Consider the following 20972-nt stretch of genomic DNA (forward strand, 5'->3'; position numbering starts at 1 on the left):
TGTTAGGAAAGGCTTTTAAAGCAGTTTAAATAAAGTTGACCGCTTGAAGATGGAATGGATTTCAACTCCCAGAATTCCGCGGCTGGCTGGAGAATCCTAGGAGTTGAAGTTCCCCCCCACACAACCTTCCAAGTTGTCCAGGATGAGCAACACGGACTCCAGATCAACCCCTCCCTCTGATGTCATGCATCCTTTGTCCAACAGAGGGCGCCCAGGGCCAAGCTACCTCTCCAAAGCTCAGGTGAGCTCACCTGCCAAGCTTGGAAGGAGCCTTGTCCGGAACTGCGAGAAAGTTGACTGAGATCCGAAGGAGAGGCAGAGAGAGAAGGATTCCAGCTGCTGTTTTTTCTGCTTTTCCCAGGAACAGAAGAAGGCCAAGGGGAGGAGCCGTCTGGTACAGGTGAAGGAACATTTGCAGGATAAGAAGAAGTAATGAAATGAGAGAGAGAGAGAGAGAAGGAAAGAGAAAGAGAGAAAGAGAGAGAGAGAAAGAAAGAAAGAGAGAGAGAGAAGGAAAGAGAGAGAGAGAGAGAATAAGTTACGAGTGACTCCCAACGTTCACCGATCTAATCAAGCCAATTTGCAAATTAATTTTTGCAAGAGCCCCCCTTTCCCCACCTCCCCAATCGTCCAGATATAAAAATGAAAGGAAAGATCTTGGTTCATTTCAAGTTGAGTGTGTGCTTTGCAAGGAATGTTTGAATGGGGTGGGTGGAATGTGGCGAGGACTTTGAAACCGGAGTCGAGCGAGGAGTTGTAAGGTTTCACAAAGCGAAGAACATTTCTGAGACCGGCGCTTAAGAAAGACTTCCGGTTCCTTTGGAACCGTGAGCAAAGCCGAGCTGAGATCTGTGAGCAGAAACAAGATATTTTTTTTGAGGGGGGGGGGGGGATGCAAAAATCACAAACCAAGAAGATGTGTGTGTGTGTATGTGTGTATATATATATATTTGTTTTGTGAGGTTTTCGCGGGTGTTTGTATGTAGGCCTTTGGTTATTCGGGTTTTCTCCCGCGTAAAATTGGAGGTGTCTTGGCGACGTTTCGACGAACTCTCATTCATCATCTTCAGGCTGGTGTTTACTGCTACGTGCTTCTTGCCAACACCAGCCTGAAGATGACGAATGAGACTTCGTCGAAACATTGCCAAGACACTTCTAATTTTACGTGGGAGAAAACCCGAACAACCAAAGACCTACATACAAACACCCGCGAAAACCTCAGAAAACAAATATATATATGTGTGTGTGTGTGTGTGTGTGTGTGGGTGGGTGGGTGGGTCTTTGGTTATTCGGGTTTTCTCCCGCATAAAATTGGAAGTGTCTTGGCGACGTTTCGACGAAGTCTCATTCGTCATCTTCAGGCTGGTGTTTTCAGCTTCCTGCTTCGAGGAGCAATGTTTGATCGCACGGGGTTATATGGGGTTATATGGGGGATATATGGGGTTAAAATAATAATAATTAGCATTTTGTTCCCATTTAAAGACACCCCAAATCAGCTGCCTGCAGTCGAACCTGGTGAGGTTACCGCCTACCAGATCTGGGATTCGCATAATTTACCTACCGGTTCGCCGAGCACCGAAAATGCGAGAGCATGCGCGGCTTTCCACCTCCACGCACGGCCTTCCGTGTGTGTGTGCTTTGCTCGCACACGCAGCTTCCACACATGCACACGGCTTGAAAACGTGGCTAAATAGGACGGCATAGCACAGGGGCGGGTGGGCAGATCGCTACTACCGGTTCCCCCCGAACCGGTTTGAACCAGCTGAATAGTTCTGCCGCCTACGAGAAGGAATCAAAGATATTATCCTAAACCACTTTTTTAAAAAAACCTGTCAGCTCAGACAAAGATTATGAATTGGCCGCCATGATTTAGAGAGGGGGGGTGGATGGGTCTGCAAACTGGCTAGGGAATTCTGGGAGTTGAAGTCCACAAGTCTTAAAAGTCTTAAAAGATGGAAGAAGAACATTAACCGCTTCAGCCTTGATTGCAGAAAATATGACTTCTGTAACAAGAGTTGTTAACGCTTGGAACTCACTACCTGACTCTGTGGTCTCTTCTCAAAATCCCAAACACTTCAACCAAAAACTGTCTACTATTGACCTCATCCCATTCCTAAGAGCACCAACGTGCCTACCGTTCCTGTCCTATTGTTCTCTTTCGTTATATCAGATTAATATAGTTGTTGCATTCTTTTGCTTATATGTATGTTTTTATTTATTTATTTTATTTATTTATTATTTAAATTTGTATACCGCCCTTCTCCCGAAGGACTCAGGGCGGTTCACAGCCAAGTAAAAAATGCACAATACATTATGAATACAATTAAAATACTAGTAAAAAACTTATTTAAATTGGCCACAATTAAAATTTGGAGATAAAACCCATTAAAAACCCATAACTTAAAAAACTAACCCAGTCCAGCGCAGATAAATAAGTAAGTTTTGAGCTCGCGGCGAAAGGTTCGGAGGTCCGGAAGTTGACGAAGTCCTGGGGGGAGTTCGTTCCAGAGCTGGAGCCCCACAGAGAAGGCCCTTCCCCTGGGTGTCGCCAGACGACACTGTCGCGCCGACGGCACCCTGAGGAGTCCCTCTCTGTGAGAGCGCACGGGTCGGTGAGAGGTATTCGGTAGCAGCAGGCGGTTCCGTAAGTTTTATGATATGTTGTTGTTTTATATCAATGTTTTGCATATACTGTTGTGACAAAATAGTTAAGCGGTTCGAATCCCTAGTGCCACATAACAGGGTGAGCTCCCATGACTTGTTCCAGCTTCTGCCAACCTAGCAGTTCGAAAGCAGGTAAAAAAATGCAAGTAGAAAAAAATAGGGACCACCTTTGGTGGGAAGGGAATAGCGTTCCGTGCGCCTTTGGCATTGAGTCATGCCGGCCACATGACCACGGAGGCGTCTTCGGACAGCGCTGGCTCTTCAGCTTTGAAACGGAGATGAGCACCGCCCCCTAGAGTCGGCAACGACTAGCACGTAGCTGCGAGGGGCACCTTTTCCTTTTAAGAAAGGTAAGGTTTCTTTAAGATGGGTGGACTTCAATTCCCAGAATGCCCGGCTGAGGAATTCTGGGAATCGAAGTCCACCTCTCTTAAAATCACCCAAGTTTGGAGACTCCTGATTTATCAAAAAAGAAGAAGGAGAAGGAGGAGGAGGAGGAGGAGGAGGAGGAGGAGGAGGAGGAGGAGGAGGAGGAGGAGGAGGAGGAGAAGGAGAAGGAGAAGGAGAAGAAGGAGGAGGAAAAGGAGGAGGAGGAGGAGAAGGAGAAGGAGGAGGAGGAGGAGGAGGAGGAGGAGGAGGAGGAGGAGGAGGAGAAGGAGAAGAAGAAGAAGAAGAAGAAGAAGAAGAAGAAGAAGAAGAAGAAGAAGAAGAAGAAGAAGAAGAAGAAGAAGAAGAAGAAGAAGAAGAAGAAGAAGAAGAAGAAGGAGAAGAAGAAGAAGAAGAAGAAGAAGAAGAAGAAGAAGAAGAAGAAGAAGAAGAAGAAGAAGAAGAAGAAGAAGAAGAAGAAGAAGAAGAAGAAGAAGAAGAAGAAGACGACTGGGCTTGCCAGGAAGCACAATTGATTTGCTCAATTAACGTATTTACTTTAAATAATAAAGTAAATGAACCTCATTTGCTGTTTTAGAGCCAATCACGAAGTAGCAAACCCAAGCTGGGGTTCAGACGATCCGGTAAACCTTAACCGAGGTTAACGCAGACCAGGTTCGGTGTCTTGAAGAGAAGGGGCTCTGAAAATTTGGACTAAACATGTTTTGTGGGGCCGAAGAGATTCCCCAAATCCACAACTGAAAGTCCTGCGTTTTGTCATTCCGATGCACCTCAGATGGTGGGTTAGGTCAGGTCTCCGGTCCCGAGTTCTAATAGTGTGTTTTCGGGGGGGAGGGGGCGGAACCGCAAGAAAAATACACATCATGTGCAGAAGATAGCATAAGGGAAATTCCTGGCAAATCCTGACAAATTATGACCGGTCCCACATTTCTTTTGTTGTCTAGGATGTCCGAGGGACCGCTCACCTTACCGGTCCTGATCCGGACGATCCGGAGCGCCCAGACGCAGGCAGAAGAACGGGAATTGGTGCAACGCGAAAGCGCCAAAATTAGGAGCGCTTTTCGGGGCAATGAATCCAGAAACCGGGCCTCCAATTTGGCGAAATTGCTGTACATCTATATGTTGGGCTATCCTGCCCACTTTGGACAGGTACGTACAGCTAAATCCTCGACTTGCAATAATCCGTTTAATGACCGTTCAACGGGACAGCAGCACATAGGACCGTTGCAGCAACCCCATGGCCAGATGCTTGGCAACAGGTTCACATTTGTAACGGTTGCAGTGTCCCGGGGATCACGTGATCCCCCTTTTACGACCTGACAAGCAAGGGGATTCAGTTAACAGTTGTGTTACTAACTTAACAGTGGTAGTGATTCACTTAAAAACGGCAAAAAGGGTTGTAAAAGGGGGTAAATTTGCTGAACCAATGAGCACATGAGCCAAAGTTACAACGGCACTGAAAACGGTAACTTAGGATCCTTTTTCAGACTTACGACCGTTGTAGCAGCCCCATGGCCGCGTCGTGATCCAAATTCAGACGCTTGGCAACTGACTCGCATTTACGACGGTCGCAGCGTGCCGGGATCACATAATCCCCCTTTTACGACCTGACAATTAAGGGAAGCCAGATTCACTTAAAAAAAAACCACACCATGTGACTAACTTAACAGTGGCAGTGATTCACTTAACGACCGTGGCAAGAAAGGTCGTAAAATGCGGCAAAACTCGCTTAACAACGGAAATTCGGTTGTGGTCGTAGGTGGAGGATTAGCCGTGTGTTGTGACCCAGGCCCAAGTAGGTAGTAATAAACTTGGTCCGTGGAAAAACAAACTTTATTCGAGCAGCTGGAAATTACTTCATTCCCAGCCTTGTTCAACTCAAATGCCACCCAACACAAATTCCTCAGTTATCTCACAAATCTTAGTCCAATTAAGCAAACGTCCAGAAGCCACAAAAACAAAGACGTATACGAAGCAGAGGACGAAGCAGAAGATGCAGCTACAACGTTGTTTTCTGGCAAAGCCAAAACGCCGTTGCTGGTCTGCTTTAAGCCTTATGGGAGGGGCCAATCATCTCCTGGCCTTACTCCCGAGTTGTCCTCTCTGCTTGAGCTGCTCTTGCCTTCTGGCAGCTCTTCTCATGCGTGCTTTAGGAACAGGCTCCTCCTGTTCCTCTGCCTCACTACTGTCAGTCTCTGGAGGCTCTGGAGTTCGCATATCACTCTCCGATGGCCCTGGCCTCACCTCAGCCTCATTGCTGTCTGACTCGGTTACTAGCTCCGTAGGCTGCTGACGGACCACAACACCGTAATTTTGTAAGGATTTAGTAAAGCATTGATAAATATATTAAATGCATGCATTACATTTGCAAGCTGACTCCGTTATTAAAGAGCAAAAAAAAAAAAACCACAAAATTTTGGGGTAGGTTACGTTTAAAAATATCGCCCTTCCTTAGCTGTCATTTTGGAAGCCGCCATTTTGATTTCCCACCATCCCCCTAACTAAATGCCGCTGCAAAGCATTGTGGGGGGGGGAAAATGCAAGTTCTCTTCTTCCTGTCGCAACCCAGATGGAGTGCCTGAAACTCATCGCCTCTGCCCGACTCCATGAGAAGCGGATTGGCTACCTCGGGGCTGCCCTCCTATTGGACGAGAAGCAGGACACTCACCTTCTCCTGACCAATAGCATCAAGAAGTAAAGGGGGGGGCGTGTCCAAATTTTTGGGGGGTGGGGGGGTCTCTCTTTTCCCTAATCTGAGATCTCAAAATCGATCCACGGAATGGATTAAAATGGGTGGGGCTATCGAAAGAGGGAGGGATTCAGGCGGATTCCTGCGGGAGAATTTGCAGGTCCCGAAGGGGATTTCGGTGACCGGGACCCTGCAATCCCACTAATCCTCCATGCAGATCCTTGCTTCTGGCTTAAGGGGGCGCCACCACAGACATCGTGGTTTGTCAGCCAAACCCAGTCAGGCGAGGGTTTCTAATGACGGTTAAAGCGTGGTTTAGTGGAACACGTGAGCAGGGAACTGGGTTTGAAGGACTCAGAAGACGGGGCGTCTGCAGGATGTGGTCAAAAAACTCCATGATGTGTGTGTGGGGGAGTGGGCAACCCTAAAACCTTTGGAAAAGGGGTTCTAGGGTCCTTGGGAGGGGGTCCATTGTAACTTTGAATGGTCCCTCAGTGACTGGTTGTATATCGAGGAGGGCATGTAGATATAGTTAATGATAGATAGATGATAGATAGATAGATAGATAGATAGATAGATAGATAGATAGATAGATAGATAGATAGATAGATAGATAGATAGATAGATAGATAGATGATAGATTGATAGACAGATGAATGAATGATAGATAGATAGAATGAATAGATAGATGAATAGATAGATAGATATAGATAGATAGATAGATGATAGATAGATGATAGATAGATAGATAGATAGATAGATAGATGAATAGATGATGAATAGATGATAGATAGATAGATAGATAGATAGATGAATGATAGATGAATGATAGATAGATATGATAGATAGATGAATAGATGAATAGATAGATAGATAGATAGATGATGAATAGATGAATAGATAGATAGATAGATGAATAGATAGATAGATAGATAGATAGATAGATAGATAGATGAATGATGAATAGATGATAGATAGATGAATAGATAGATAGATAGATAGATAGATGAATGAATGATAGATAGATAGATGATGAATAGATGATAGATGAATGATAGATAGATAGATAGATGAATGAATAGATGATAGATAGATAGATGAATGATAGATGAATGATGAATGATAGATGAATAGATAGATGAATAGATAGATAGATGATAGATAGATAGATAGATAGATAGATAGATAGATGATGAATAGATAGATAGATAGATAGATAGATGAATGAATAGATAGATGATAGATGAATAGATAGATATAGATAGATAGATAGATGATAGATAGATATAGATAGATAGATAGATGATAGATAGATAGATAGATAGATAGATGATAGATAGAATAGATAGAATAGATAGATAGATAGATAGATAGATAGATGATAGATAGATATGATAGATAGATGATAGATAGATAGATAGATAGATAGATAGAATGATAGATAGATGAGATGATAGATAGATAGATAGATAGATGAATAGATAGATGATAGATGATGATAGATGATAGATAGATGATAGATAGATAGATAGATAGATAGATAGATGACAGATAGATAGATGATAGATAGATAGATAGATAGATAGATGAATGAATAGATAGATAGATAGATAGATAGATAGATAGATAGAATAGATAGATAGAATGAATAGATGATAGATAGATAGATAGATAGAATAGATAGATAGATGATAGATGAATGATAGATAGATAGATAGATAGATGATAGATAGATAGATGATAGATAGATGATAGATAATAAATAGATAATAGATGATAGATAGATAGATAGATGATAGATAGATGATAGATAGATAGATAGATAGATAGATAGATAGATAGATAGATGATAGATAGATAGATAGATAGATAGATAGATAGATGATAGATAGATGATAGATAGATAGATAGATGATAGATAGATAGATAGATAGATAGATAGATAGATAGATAGATAGATAGATAGATAGATAGATAGATAGATAGATAGATAGATAGATAGATAGGATTCGCTTAACAACATTGACAGGGAAACAGGCATGGAATCCATATACCTGTCGCTTGTGGAATGTTATCTACAGGCCGGGTTGGAGGAGAGAGCCCGATTTCGCTTAACAAGCCTGTGAGTACGTTAAAGAACTGCGAGGATTCACTTAACAATGGTGGCAGGGAAACAGCCACGGAATCCATAAACCTGTCGCTTGTGGAATGTTATCTACAGGGTCTCCTGCTTGAGCAGCGGGTTGGACTAGAAGACCTCCAAGGTCCCTCCCAGCTCTTTTCTGATAGATAGATAGATAGATAGATAGATAGATAGATAGATAGATAGATAGATAGATAGATAGATAGATAGATGACAGCTAGCTAGATGATAGATAGATAGATAGATAGATAGATAGATAGATAGATAGATAGATAGATAGATGATAGCTAGCTAGTTAGCTAGATGATAGCTAGATAAATAGATGATATATGGTTGCTAGCTAGCTAGCTAGATGATAGATAGATGATAAGTAAATAGATGGTAGCTAGCTAGATAAATAGATGATAGATGATAGATAGCTAGATGATAGCTAGGTAAATAGATGACAGTTAGCTAGCTAGATCAGGGGTGGGTTCTACTTACCTTTGCTACCAGTTCGCGATGGGAGCGCATGTGCAGATCACCCGTGATGACATCGTGGCGGGTGGGTGGAGCCTCCCACCAGTTTTACTACCAGTTCTATAGAACCGGAACAAACTGGGGGCAAACCACCACTGAGTACATGATAGATAGATAGATAGATAGATAGATAGATAGATAGATAGATAGATAGATAGATAGAGAGAGAGAGAGAGAGAGAGAGAGAGAGAGAGAGAGAGATAGAGATAGAAAGATAGATAGATAGAAATAGAGAGAGATAGAGAGAAAGATAGAGAGAGAGAGAGAGAGAGAGAGAGAGAGAGAGAGAGAGAGAGATAGAAAGATAGATAGATAGATAGATAGAAATAGAGAGAGATAGAGAGAAAGATAGATAGATATAGATAGAGATAGAGAGATAGAGAGAGATAGAGAGAGATAGATAGAGAGAGAGAGAGAGATAGAGAGATAGAGAGATAGAGAGATAGAGAGATAGAGAGATAGATAGAGAGATATTATTATTATTATTATTATTATTTATTGAATTTCTAGACCGCCCTTCTCCCGAAGGACTCAGGGCAGTGTACAGCCAGGCTAAAAATATACACAATATACAATATTAAAAAACTAAATTAAGAAACTTATTACACAATTGGCCGAGAAATTAAAATAATTAAAATCTAAAAACCCCAATTTAAAATATAAATAGAATTTAAAATTTAAAAACTAAACAATTAAAAAAGTTTAAGCTAGCCCCGCGCAAATAAACAAATGTGTTTTCAATTCGCGGCGAAAGGTCCGAAGGTCAGGTATTTGGCGTAAACCAGGGGGAAGTTCATGTCAAAGAGTAGGAGCCCCCACAGAGAAGGATCTTCCCCTGGGGGCCGCCAGCCGACATAGATAGATAGATAGATAGATAGATAGATAGATAGATAGATAGATAGATAGATAGATAGACGGGTGGAGCCTCCTGTGCCTGGCTGATGGACATCTCTTTGGTCTTCTGTTTGGTTCCTTGATATATCTTTCCTTAGTGGGCAGAGCACCCTCGGGGGGTTTCATCTTGATACCCGAACTGTAGAAACCACCTTGGACTGGCCGGGACACGACTCCCCGATCCCTGACTGCTATTTGGTTTTATGATATATTCACCCGCACAACTCTTGGATCTGCGGGATGCTCCTCTCTCGTGGACATGGCCCTCTATTTTATCAAGGGCCTACCTTAATGACGGGTTCTGGAACCCCGAGAGGTGGTTCTTTTAATGGGCTTTTAGGGGGAGGGAGGGCTTAGGATGGAGGGGAGGGGTGGGTGGGTGTGGGAGGGGACCAGACCTTGCTAGAGCTCGCATTATGAAGACAGGTTCCGAGACTTTAGCAGGGGTGACTGAAGCCCCTGGACAAGAGTATTATTCTATCGGTACGATTTATGGGAGGGGCAGATATGGCGGAAGGAGGGGACCATATCATGTTCAGGGAGTGCGCCCGCGCTGTTTACAAGCGATTACGTGCTTCGGTCCCGTTCCCTTTTCCCGTTCCCCAAGTGCTCAGATTCCTCAGGGCCGCGACCTTCGACTGATGTTATGCAACGCCAGGTCCGTTATTAATAAGCCCCCCCTCATTTCAGATCTGATACAGGAGGGGGGGTGCGGATCTGATGGGCGTTACAGAGACCTGGCTGGGCACAGAAGGGGGCGTGCCCCTCGTCGAGATGTGCCCACAGGGCTTCCGTGCATTTCATCAGCCGAGGGTTCAAGGCAGGGGTGGGGGGGGTTGCGGTTATTATAAATGAGAGTTTGGATGCGAGGGAGGTCTCTGTCCCGCAGACAGCTGGCTGTGAGTCTCTCTTTGTGCGGTGGGGCCATGGGGTACAGATGGGTTTACTGATCACGTACCTGGCTCCCTGCCACGTGACAGCAGCCCTGCCCGAGCTGCTCGACGTGATAGCCGAGGCGGCAGTTGATACCCCCAGGCTTATGGTCATGGGGGATTTCAATCTGCCGTCGGCAGTGAGTCATCGTCGCAGCTCGGGAGTTCATGGCCTCCATGGCAGCCTTGGACCTGACCCAGTTAGTGAATGGGCCCACACACACTGGGACACACACGCTGGACTTGATTTTTGTCTCGGGACAGTGGCTGAATGATCTGGATGTGGGGGATTTAGTCATTACTCCCCTGCCGTGGACAGATCATTCTCTCCTTCACCTGGACTTTCGGACCGCAGACCCTCACCGCAGGGAGACGGAGCCAGTTCGTTGGTTCCGTCCCAGGCGCCTGATGGACCCGAGTACGTTCCTGACGGAGCTTGGGCCATTTCCTGAGGAGCTGGCCCACGGCTCGGCCGAAGAACTCGCTGCCACCTGGGAAAGGGTGGCGGCGGGGGCTTTGGACCGTGTCATGCCGATGCGGCCTCTGACCCGGCGCTGCTCTCGACCAGCTCCTTGGTTTACTGAGGAGCTGAGAGAGATGAAGCGCCGGAGAAGACGCCTAGAGAGTGCCTGGAGGGCCAGCCGCTCCGAATCTGACCGAACACTAGTACGGTCACATATTCAGACCTATCTAGTGGCAATAAGGACGGCGAAGCAAGTCTACTTTGCCACCCTTATAGCATCGGCAGATAACCGCCCAGCCGCCTTGTTTAGAGCGACCCGCTCCCTTCTGTTTCAGGGGGCTCGGGAGGACCCCTTGCAAGGTCGGGCTGAGGAATTTGGAAGTTATCTGCATGATAAAATCGCTCAGATCCGGGATGGGTTGGACACAGATTGGGTAGATCCGGACGGGATGACGCGGGCGCGTCTTGAGAACATTGTTTGGGCTGAGTTTGATCCTGTGACTCCCGATGACATGGACAGGATACTGGGGAGGTTGAATGCCACCACATATTTATTGGACCCGTGTCCCTCCTGGTTGGTACTGGCCACCCAGGAGGTTACACGAGGCTGGCTCCAGGGAATTACCAGCGCTTCTCTGAGGGAGGGAGTCTTCCCAGCTGCCTTGAAAGACGGCGAAGGTTGTAGAGAGTGTGGTGGCTTGGCAACTCCCCCAGTACCTGGAGGAAACTGTTTATCTAGACCCGTGCCAGTCTGGCTTCAGGCCTGGGTACAGCACAGAGACGGCTTTGGTCGCGTTGGTTGATGATCTCTGGAGGGCACGGGACAGAGGTTGTTCCTCTGTTCTTGTCCTGTTAGATCTATCAGTGGCGTTCGATACCATCGACCATGGTATCTTGCTGCGGCGGTTGGAGGGCTTAGGGGTGGGAGGCACCGTTTTACGGTGGTTCTCCTCCTACCTCTCCGACTGCTCGCTGACGGTGTTGACAGGGGGGCAGAGATCGACCCCTAGGCAACTCACTTGTGGGGTGCCGCAGGGGTTGATTCTCTCACCCCTCTTATTCAACATCTATATAAAGCCGTTGGGAGAGATCATCCGTGGTTTCGGGGTGAGCTGTCAGCTGTATGCTGACGATACTCAGTTGTACATCTCCACCCTGAACCACCCCAACGAAGCCGTCGATGTGATGACTCGGTGTCTTGAGGCCGTTCGGGTCTGGATGGAGACGAACAGGCTCTGACTCAACCCATCCAAGACGGAGTGACTGTGGATGTCGGCGTCCCGGCACAGTCAGCTTACTCCATCGCTGACTGTGGGGGGTGAATCTTTAGCCCCCAGGGAATTGGTGCGCAATTTGGGCGTTCTCCTGGATGCACGGCTGTCTTTAGAAGACCATTTGACAGCCGTCGCCAGGGGAGCTTTTCATCAGGTTCACCTGATTCGCCAATTGCGCCCTTTCCTGGACCGGGACGCGTTATGCATGGTCACTCATGCCCTCGTCACTTCCCGTCTGGATTACTGCAATGCTCTCTACATGGGGCTCCCCTTGAGGAGCACCCGGAGGCTCCAACTGGTGCAGAATGCGGCCGTGTGGGGGATTGAGGGAGCTCCTCGTAGCTCCCATGTAACACCTCTCCTGCGCAGGCTGCATTGGTTGCCGGTGGTCTTCCGGGTGCGCTTCAAGGTGTTGGTTATCACCTTTAAAGCGCTCCATGGCATTGGACCAGGATATTTACGGGACCGCCTGCTGCCGACAGTTACCTCCCATTGTCCGGTACGTCCAGTGCGCGCCCACAGGGAGGGTCTTCTTAGAGTGCCGTTGGCTAGTCAATGTCGGCTGGCGGCCCCCAGGGTAAGGGCGTTCTCTATGGGGGGCCCGGCTCTATGGAACGAGCTGCCGGTGGGACTCCGTCTCCTCCCTGATCTCTGGACCTTTAAATGCGAGCTCAAGACTTTCTTTTTTTCACCAAGCGGGGCTGGCCTGATTGATTTTAGTATGGGGGGGTTTTAGTGGGTTTTATTAAGGTTTTAGTTTTGATAAATTTTAGCTAATATTTTAAGTATACAGCGATTGAATCAGTTTTTTAAACTTGATATTGTATTTTAATTTGTTAGGATCCTTGTCGTTTTATTGGCTGTACACCGCCCTGAGTCTTCGGAGAAGGGCGGTATAAAAATATGAATAAATAAAATAAAATAATAAATAAATAAATAGATAGAGAGAGAGAGATTGAGAGAGAGAGAGAGAGAGATTGAGAGAGAGAGAGAGAGAGAGAGAGAGACTGAGAGAGAGAGAGAGAGAAATAGATAGATAGATAGATAGATAGATAGATAGATAGATAGATAGATAGATAGATAGATAGATAGATAGATAGATAGAGATAGATTGATATAGATAGATAGAGAGAGAGAGAGAAAGATAGATAGATAGATAGATAGATAGATAGATAGATAGATAGATAGATAGAGATAGATTGATATAGATAGAGAGATATAGATAGATTGATAGATAGATAGATTGATTGATAGAGAGAGAGAGAGAGATGATAGATAGATAGATAGATAGATAGATAGATAGATAGATAGATAGATAGATAGATAGATATAGATTGATTGAGAGAGAGAGAGAGAGAGGAAGATAGATAGATAGATAGATAGATAGATAGATAGATAGATAGATAGATAGATAGATAGATGATAGATAGATAGATAGATAGATAGATAGATAGATAAATCTGCAGCTAAAGAATCCCTGCCCATAAGGTAGGATATATTTGGGGGTTGGGGGACGCAGAGATTCTGCTTTCTCCCCTTCAAGATTTTTTTGGGGGGGGGGGAAATGAAGGGAGCATGTGAACAATGAAATCTAAATTTATTTATTTATTTCATCAATGACCAACAACATTAAATAATAAAATGAGCAAGTAAAAAAAAAGGAAATGCCATCAGGATCAAGAAAGAGAAGTAGCGCAGTAACATACTGGCAATGATAAAATATATCATAAATATAGTGTATTCCAGTGTTTCTCAACCCGTTGCCCCTTTAAGAGGAGGGAACTTCAACTCCCAGAATTCTGGGAGTTGAAGTCCCCTCCTCTTAAAGGGGCAACGGATTGAGAAACATTGATATGCTCTGATTACAAGAAGACCCGTGTTTATTTATCTAACGCTAATAAAAACTTTCCATAAAACTGCACATTAAAATGCAGGTTCTCTAAAAATGATTAGACTGGAAAATATTAAACAACGGGCAACATATTAATAAGAATAAGGAGCGGCGTGTGGAAGATGAGGTTTCTTATATGCCACTTTTCCCTCCTTACCTGCAAGTGACCTGCTGCATAGCAACCCCTGGGTGCAAGGATTGGCACTCAGCACCCTAGGTTCGCTCGGCTCCGCGGCCATGTTGCAGGATTTGGCACAGGAAGTGCAGCAGCTGGCAAAAACCGGGCAGCACACTATACGAAGGAAGGTGAGAAGCCGCGGATTCGCTTTCTGGATTTAGCCGTACAGCTAGTCCTTGAGTTACAACAGTTCCTTTAGTGACCGTTCAACGTTCTGAAGGACTCCACTGAGGGCGCTCAACCCCTTTCATGGCACATATGTTGTGCGCTGACCATAAAGGTTTGGATCTGTTGTGACTTAAGCCCAAGTAGGTAGTAGGAAACTCGGTCCGTGAAAAAAACAAACCAACTTGATTCGAACAGCTGAGAATTACTTCATTCCCAGCGTCATTCAATTCAAATTAAAACAAATTCCTCCCAACACAAATTCCTCAGTTATCTCACAAACCTTGGTCCAATTAGGCAAACTGCCAAAGGCCTTTCTTGGCAAACGTTCAGAAGTCACAAAAATAAATGCAAGACGTAGACGAAGCAGAAGACGCAGCTACCAATGTTGTTTTCCGGCAAAGCTCAAACGCCGTTGCTGGTCTATTTTAACCCTTATGGGAGGGGCCAATCATCTCTTGGCCCTACTCCCGAGTCGTCCTCTTTGCTTTAGCTGCTCTTGCCTTCTGGAAGCTCTTCTCATGCGTGCATTAGGAACAGGCTCCTCCTGTTCATCTGCCTCACTATTGTCAGCCTCTGGAGGCTCCGGAATCCGCACATCACTCCCTGATGGCCCTGGCCCCATCTCTTCCTCTGATGCAGAGCCCTCATCTGGGACTTCCAAGCCTCCAGGACTGGCCCATGCTTTTCCTCAGCCTCATCACTGTCTGCCGCAGGCTGCTGGCAGACCACAACAAAAGGACTGAACGCCCCTTCCAAAGCCGAGCCCTGAAAAACTCTGAATTATAAGTGAATTATAAAATGTACTGTATAAATGTATAATAAATAATATCTTTATAATATGAATATGTTATACAATATATACATGTAAATCATAATAATTCCTTTTTATGAACCCTCTGTTTCTAGGCCGTGGTCTGTGCCGTTCATATCACCCGAAAAGTACCCACTTTAGTAGATATGTTCACACCACTGGGAGAGCAGCTGTTGAATGAACAAATTCAGAGTGAGTGGGCTGGTTTTTGTGTCGGAGGTCGGTGGGCAAAATTGGTGAGTTGCACTATTCCTGCTTGTATGGCGATCCATCCGTTACTTGCACCAAAAGGTGAACGTGGGAACTGATTTCAGGGCTAAAACGTGCAACAGAAGAACTGGGAAAACTCTACAAGAAAGATCGAGAAACAGTTAAGGGAAAAAGATCAAGGAAAGAACATGGAAAAGATCGAGAAATAGTTACGAGAAACGGTTATGGAAAAGATTGAGAAAGAGTTAAGGGAAAAGATAGCAAAAAGGTTAGGGAAAGATCAAGCAAAGGTTAAAAAATCAAGAAAAAGATTGAGAAAAAAAATTGAGACATGGTTAGAGAAAAATTGAGAAAAGATTAGGGAAAATATCAAGAACAGGTTTGGAAAAAGATCAGGAAAAGGTTCGAGGAAAGGTAAAAGACAAAAAATAAAGTTAGGAAAAAGGTCAAGAAAAGGTTAGGAAAAACAGATTTACAGAGTTGGGAGAGATCTTGTAAGTCATCTAGTCCAACCCTCCACCCAAGTGGGAAAAAGGATCGGGAAAAAGAGAAAAGATTAAAGAAAAAGTTAGGGAAAAGGTTTTTTAAAAAGTGAAAAGATTGAGAAAACACTGGGGAAAAGATCAGGAAAAGGTTAGAGAAAAGATCAAGAAAAGGTTAGGGAAAAGATCAAGAAAAAGAAAAGATTGAGAAAAGGTTAGGAAAAAGATCAGGAAACGGTTAGGGAAAAGGTTTTTTAAAAAATGAAAAGATTGAGAAAACACTGGGGAAAAGATCAGGAAAAGATTAGGAAAAAGATCAAGAAAAAGAAAAGATTGAGAAAAGGTTAGGAAAAAGATCAGGAGATTGGGGAAAATATCAAGAAAAAGAGAAAAGATTGAGAAAAGGTTAGGAAAAAGATTAAGAAAAGTTTAAGAAAAAGATCAGGAAAAGATTAGGGAAAAGATCAAGAAAAAGAAAAGATTGAGAAAAGGTTAGGAAAAAGATCAGGAAAAGGTTAGAAAAAGATCAAGAAAAGGTCAGGGAAAAGATTGAAAAAAATGAAAAGATTGAGAAAAGGTTAGGAAAAAGATCAGGAGATTGGGGAAAATATCAAGAAAAAGAGAAAAGATTGAGAAAAAGATTAAGAAAAGTTTAAGAAAAATTTAAGAAAAAGATCAGGAAAAGGTTAGGGAAAAGATAAAGAAAAAGAGAAAAGAGTGAGAACAGGTTAGGGGAAAGAGGGAGAAAAGGTTAGGAAGGAAATCAAGAAGGAATGGAAGAAACCGAGCAATTGGGAAGTACAACTGAATGAGTCAAAAATGAGCAATCTAATTTTCTTCCAGGCATCCTCCACGGCACCATTATGTTAATCGCGGAGATGTGTGAAAAAAGCTCACAGGCCCTCAAACATTTCTCCAAGGTAATAGCAGATAATAACAGAATCACGGAGTTGGGAGGGACCTTGGAGGTCATCTATTCCAACCCCCCCCCCCCCGCCCCCCGGTTCAAGCCGCAAACCCTTTCTGGCAAGTGGCTTTCCAGTCTCTTCTTGAAAGCCTCCAGTTGAATCTATCGACAGAATGCGATACGTTTAAAAAGATTTCCAACATGCACGTCCAAGAGGCAACTGGACTTTCTGTTTTTTTCTTTGAAGATGTTTCGCTTCTCACCCGAAGAAGCTTCTTCAGCTCCGACTGGATGGTGGGGAATGGAAGGATTTATCCTCCTTGAAGACAGCGGGTCATTTGCATTCTTTTTAACGAGTTGTGTTGAGGTCACCTGGAGGTTTATCTGTCACCTAAGTGGTGCAGATAAGTGCGAAGCCTATTTGGAAGCGCTGAAAGGACCGTGTTTTAGACTGGAGATAGATGAGGTCGTATCTCTCCCTCCCCTTTGAAGGAGGGGTGTTCAATTTGGATCTAGATGGCCTCTTTGACCCCTCTTTCAAACCAGCGGTCCTCTCTGTCCAAAATGTGGACTTTGATGCCTTCAAAAGAGTGGCCTTTGTCTTTTAAATGCAGCTGGACGGCTGAACCTAGTCCTGATTGGGTTTCTTCTGGGTTGTGCCATGCGGTTATGAAGTGGCTGTTTTGTTTCCCCAATCGACAGATCTGCCCATGGCTCCCTGCATTGGACTGCATAGGTCACGTGGCTCCATAGGCATTTCCAGCATGCAGGAGATCTCTGGCTGTGGACGACGGGATCCGAGACCTGTAGAAACACCCTCCCTTGGGAAGGACCTCACCGTCCTGACCTTCTCCTTCTCTTTGTCGTCCTCCGCAGTTTGTTCCCCAGCTGGCCGGAGTATTGCGCAACCTGGTGGTAGCTGGATATTCTCCGAATAACACAATTGCGGGCATCAGTGAACCTTTTCTCCAGGTAGGCAGGAGATAACCTGGCTTTCTTGTTGCGAAGCCTACACAAGGCGACAACTGGGGACAAAAGGAACACACGGACCTGCATGGGTCAGCAAAGATGTTTAAGATACACAACACGGGTAGTCCTTGAGCCCCACATTTATGTTGCTAAGTTTGTTATAGAATAGAATAGAATAGAATTTTTATTGGCCAAGTGTGATTGGACACACAAGGAATTTGTCTTGGTGCATATGCTCTCAGTGTACTTAAAAGAAAAGATACGTTCATCAAGGTACAACATTTACAACACAATTGATGGTCAATATATCAATATAAATCATAAGGATTGCCAGCAACAAGTTATAGTCATACAGTCATAAATGGAAAGAGATTGGTGATGGGAACTATGAGAAGATTAATAGTAGTGCAGATTCAGTAAATAGTCTGACAGTGTTGAGGGAATTATTTGTTTAGCAGAGTGATGGTCTTCGGGAAAAAACTGTTCTTGTGTCTAGTTGTTCTGGTGTGCAGTGCTCTATAGCGTCGTTTTGAGGGTAGGAGTTGAAACAGTTTATGTCCAGGATGCGAGGGATCTGCAAATATTTTCACGGCCCTCTTCTTGATTCGTGCAGTATACAGGTCCTCAATGGAAGGCAGGTTGGTAGCAATTATTTTTTCTGCAGTTCTAATTATCCTCTGAAGTCTGTGTTTTTCTTGTTGGGTTGCAGAACCGAACCAGACAGTTATAGAGGTGCAAATGACAGATTCAATAATTCCTCTATAGAACTGAATCAGCAGCTCCTTGGGCAGTTTGAGTTTACTGAGTTGGCGCAGAAAGAATATTTTTTGTTGTCCTTTTTTAATGATGTTTTTGATGTTAGCTGTCCATTTGAGATCTTGCGATATGATAGAACCTAGAAATTTGAAGGTTTCTACTGTTGATACTGTGTTGTCTAGTATTGTGAGAGGTGGAAGTATGGAAGGGTTTCTCCTAAAGTCTACCCCCATTTCTACGGTTTTGAGTGTGTTCAGTTCCAGATTGTTTTGGTTGCACCACAAGGCTAGTCGTTCGACCTCTCATCTATATGCGGATTCGTCATTGTCTCGAATGAGACCAATCACTGTTGTGTCATCTGCGAACTTCAGTAGCAAGTGAACTGTTTGTTCTGTCTCCGTCCTCACTTTGGAGTAACGAGCTGGCCTACAGCCAGTGGGTTCACGGCTCCTATCAGTCCTGGCCGAGAAAACGCAGCTGCCTGCCAAAAGTTCCAACAGATTAAGACTTCAGCTCACTTTGACACGGTTCAGCTAATTTGCCTTTTGCCGCTCTAGGAATCTGGGGAGGGTGAAAACGGTCTTCCCCACCCCCTCTGGAGGATCTCCAAGGGAGGTGGGGAAGGCTGTTCTCACCCTCCCCAGACTCCTAGAAAGGCTCTGGAGCCAGGTGAGAGAGAAAAACGGGCCTACCGGGCCGTCGTGTGCCAGGAGTGGGGGGGGCAGTCGCGCACACGTATGCACGGGGGTGGGATGCATAGAATTATGGGTGTGGGCACGGGCACGTGATCCCCCCTCCCCCCCTCCTGGCACGTGCTGGCAAGAAGGTAAGCCATCACTGACTTGGATTAAACGAGTTTGTAAAAGAGTCAGTAACTTCTTCCATCGAAGCTACAAAAACCTGCGGTTACACCTCTCTTGTCCTCTTTTTTCTCTCTCTCTCTCTCTATCAAAGGTCCAGCTCCTTCGGCTACTACGGATCTTAGGACGAGACAACACGGAGGCCAGCGATGCCATGAACGACTCCTTGGCGCAGGTCAGCGGGATGTTTCGGGAAAGACAGGCTGGGTTGGAGCATGCCACACCCATAATGCAGTGCCCTATGCTCGCAAAAAACCCCCCCACTGCCCCGTCCCCTGCGCAGGGGCATGTTTTTATTTATTTTATTTATTTATTTATTTTGTCACAACAGTATACATAAGAATAAGCATGAAATAACTGTTGTGTCTCGTCCAATCTCACCTCAGCCGGGGTCTTCTTATCTGCTTCCGAACACGAAGGAATGTTCTAGTATGCCTCCTGGCCCCAGCCCTGGCTCCATGCCCAGACAGGCTGAAGAGGAAGAAATACCTCCAGCCCCCAGCTCTGGCTCCATGCCCAGGCAAACGGAGCAACTAGACCCCTCCCCCTCGTCCACAGCATGTGAGCCTGAGGGAGGTCTATTACCAACAGCTGCCGACTGGAGTGACCCTCGCGTCAGAAGACTTGATAGGCGGAGGCAACAGAAGGAAGGGAGGGGCAGGCCTGGATAAGTGCTGAGTCATGGAGCCACACCCCATGGCCTATATAAAGGATCTGCTTTCTGGCATTCTCTGAGTCAGGCAAAGTCTAAACATATCTTGCTGAAGTCACTTTCTGGTCTCCTGCCTGCCCTGAGGACTTTGCTAGGACTTTGGCAGAGCTGCAGAGGCACGCCTGATTCGGATTTCCCTGACCCGGCCATCAGCGGAGGAGTGGGACATGACAATAACTATACAATATATGTTGTTGTGACCCATGTCCAAAGTAGGTAGTATATAGTGACCAGACGTCCCGCTTTTTAATAATTTGTCCCGTGTCCCGTGGCAATTCCAAAAAGTCCCGATTTTTTTTTGTTTCACTCCCATTCTGAAAATGGGAGGCGGCAACGCAAGAGGAGGAGGCAGAGAAGGGGGAGTGGCGGAGAAGGGGGCGCGAGAGGGAGGAGAGACGCCGCTTGACTTCACCCGAGAGGAAGAGAAGAGCCGAGAGGAGAGCCGAGCCTGCCTGGAAGAGCGGAGAAGCAGCAGTCGCTCCTCCTCCTTCAGGCAGATGGCAAGACTCAGCACGCATGCGCAGCCCACCCCCACCCCCCACCGTCAATGGTGTCCCGCTTTGCCATCGCTGAAATCTGGTCACTTTAAGGTAGTAATAAACGTAGTCCATGGAAAAACAAACTTTATTCGAACAGCTGGGAATTACTGCATTCCCAGCGTGGTTCAACTCAAAGTAAAACAAATGCCTCCCAACACAAATTCTTCAGTTATCTCACAAACCTCAGTCCAATTAGGCAAACTGCCAAAGGCCCTTCCTGGCAAACGTCCAGAAGCCACAAAAACAAAGACGTACATAAAGCAGAAGACGCAGCTACAACGTTGTTTTCCGGCAAAGCTGAAACACCAGTGCTGGTCTGTTTTTAAGCCTTATGGGAAGGGCCAATCATCTCCTGGCCTTACTCCCGAGTTGTCCTTTGTGCTTGAGCTGCTCTTGCCTTCTGGTAGCTCTTCTCATGCGTGCATTAAGAACAGACTCCTCCTGTTCTTCTGCCTCACTACTATCAGTCTCTGGAGGCTCTGGAGTCCGCACCTCACTTCCCACAATGGCCCTGGCCTCACCTC

The 20972-nt window shown here is 45.3% G+C and overlaps 1 protein-coding gene across 1 annotated transcript in view; it reads left to right on the top strand.

Annotated features, from left to right (window-relative positions):
- The first annotated feature begins 248 nt into the window (after window positions 1-248).
- AP1G2 (adaptor related protein complex 1 subunit gamma 2) overlaps window positions 249-20972 on the top strand; it is a 48104-nt gene continuing 27380 nt past the window's right edge. Inside the window, exons 1-8 of the mRNA XM_058183101.1 lie at window positions 249-400; window positions 3996-4200; window positions 5621-5745; window positions 14021-14162; window positions 15109-15205; window positions 16549-16625; window positions 17489-17584; window positions 19292-19372. Of these exons, the coding sequence (XP_058039084.1) occupies window positions 3997-4200; window positions 5621-5745; window positions 14021-14162; window positions 15109-15205; window positions 16549-16625; window positions 17489-17584; window positions 19292-19372 (822 nt within the window). The 5' untranslated portion in view covers window positions 249-400; window position 3996. The remainder of the gene's footprint in view (window positions 401-3995; window positions 4201-5620; window positions 5746-14020; window positions 14163-15108; window positions 15206-16548; window positions 16626-17488; window positions 17585-19291; window positions 19373-20972) is intronic.

Source organism: Ahaetulla prasina, chromosome 4, assembly GCF_028640845.1.
Source record: "Ahaetulla prasina isolate Xishuangbanna chromosome 4, ASM2864084v1, whole genome shotgun sequence".
NCBI classification, from domain to species: domain Eukaryota; kingdom Metazoa; phylum Chordata; class Lepidosauria; order Squamata; family Colubridae; genus Ahaetulla; species Ahaetulla prasina.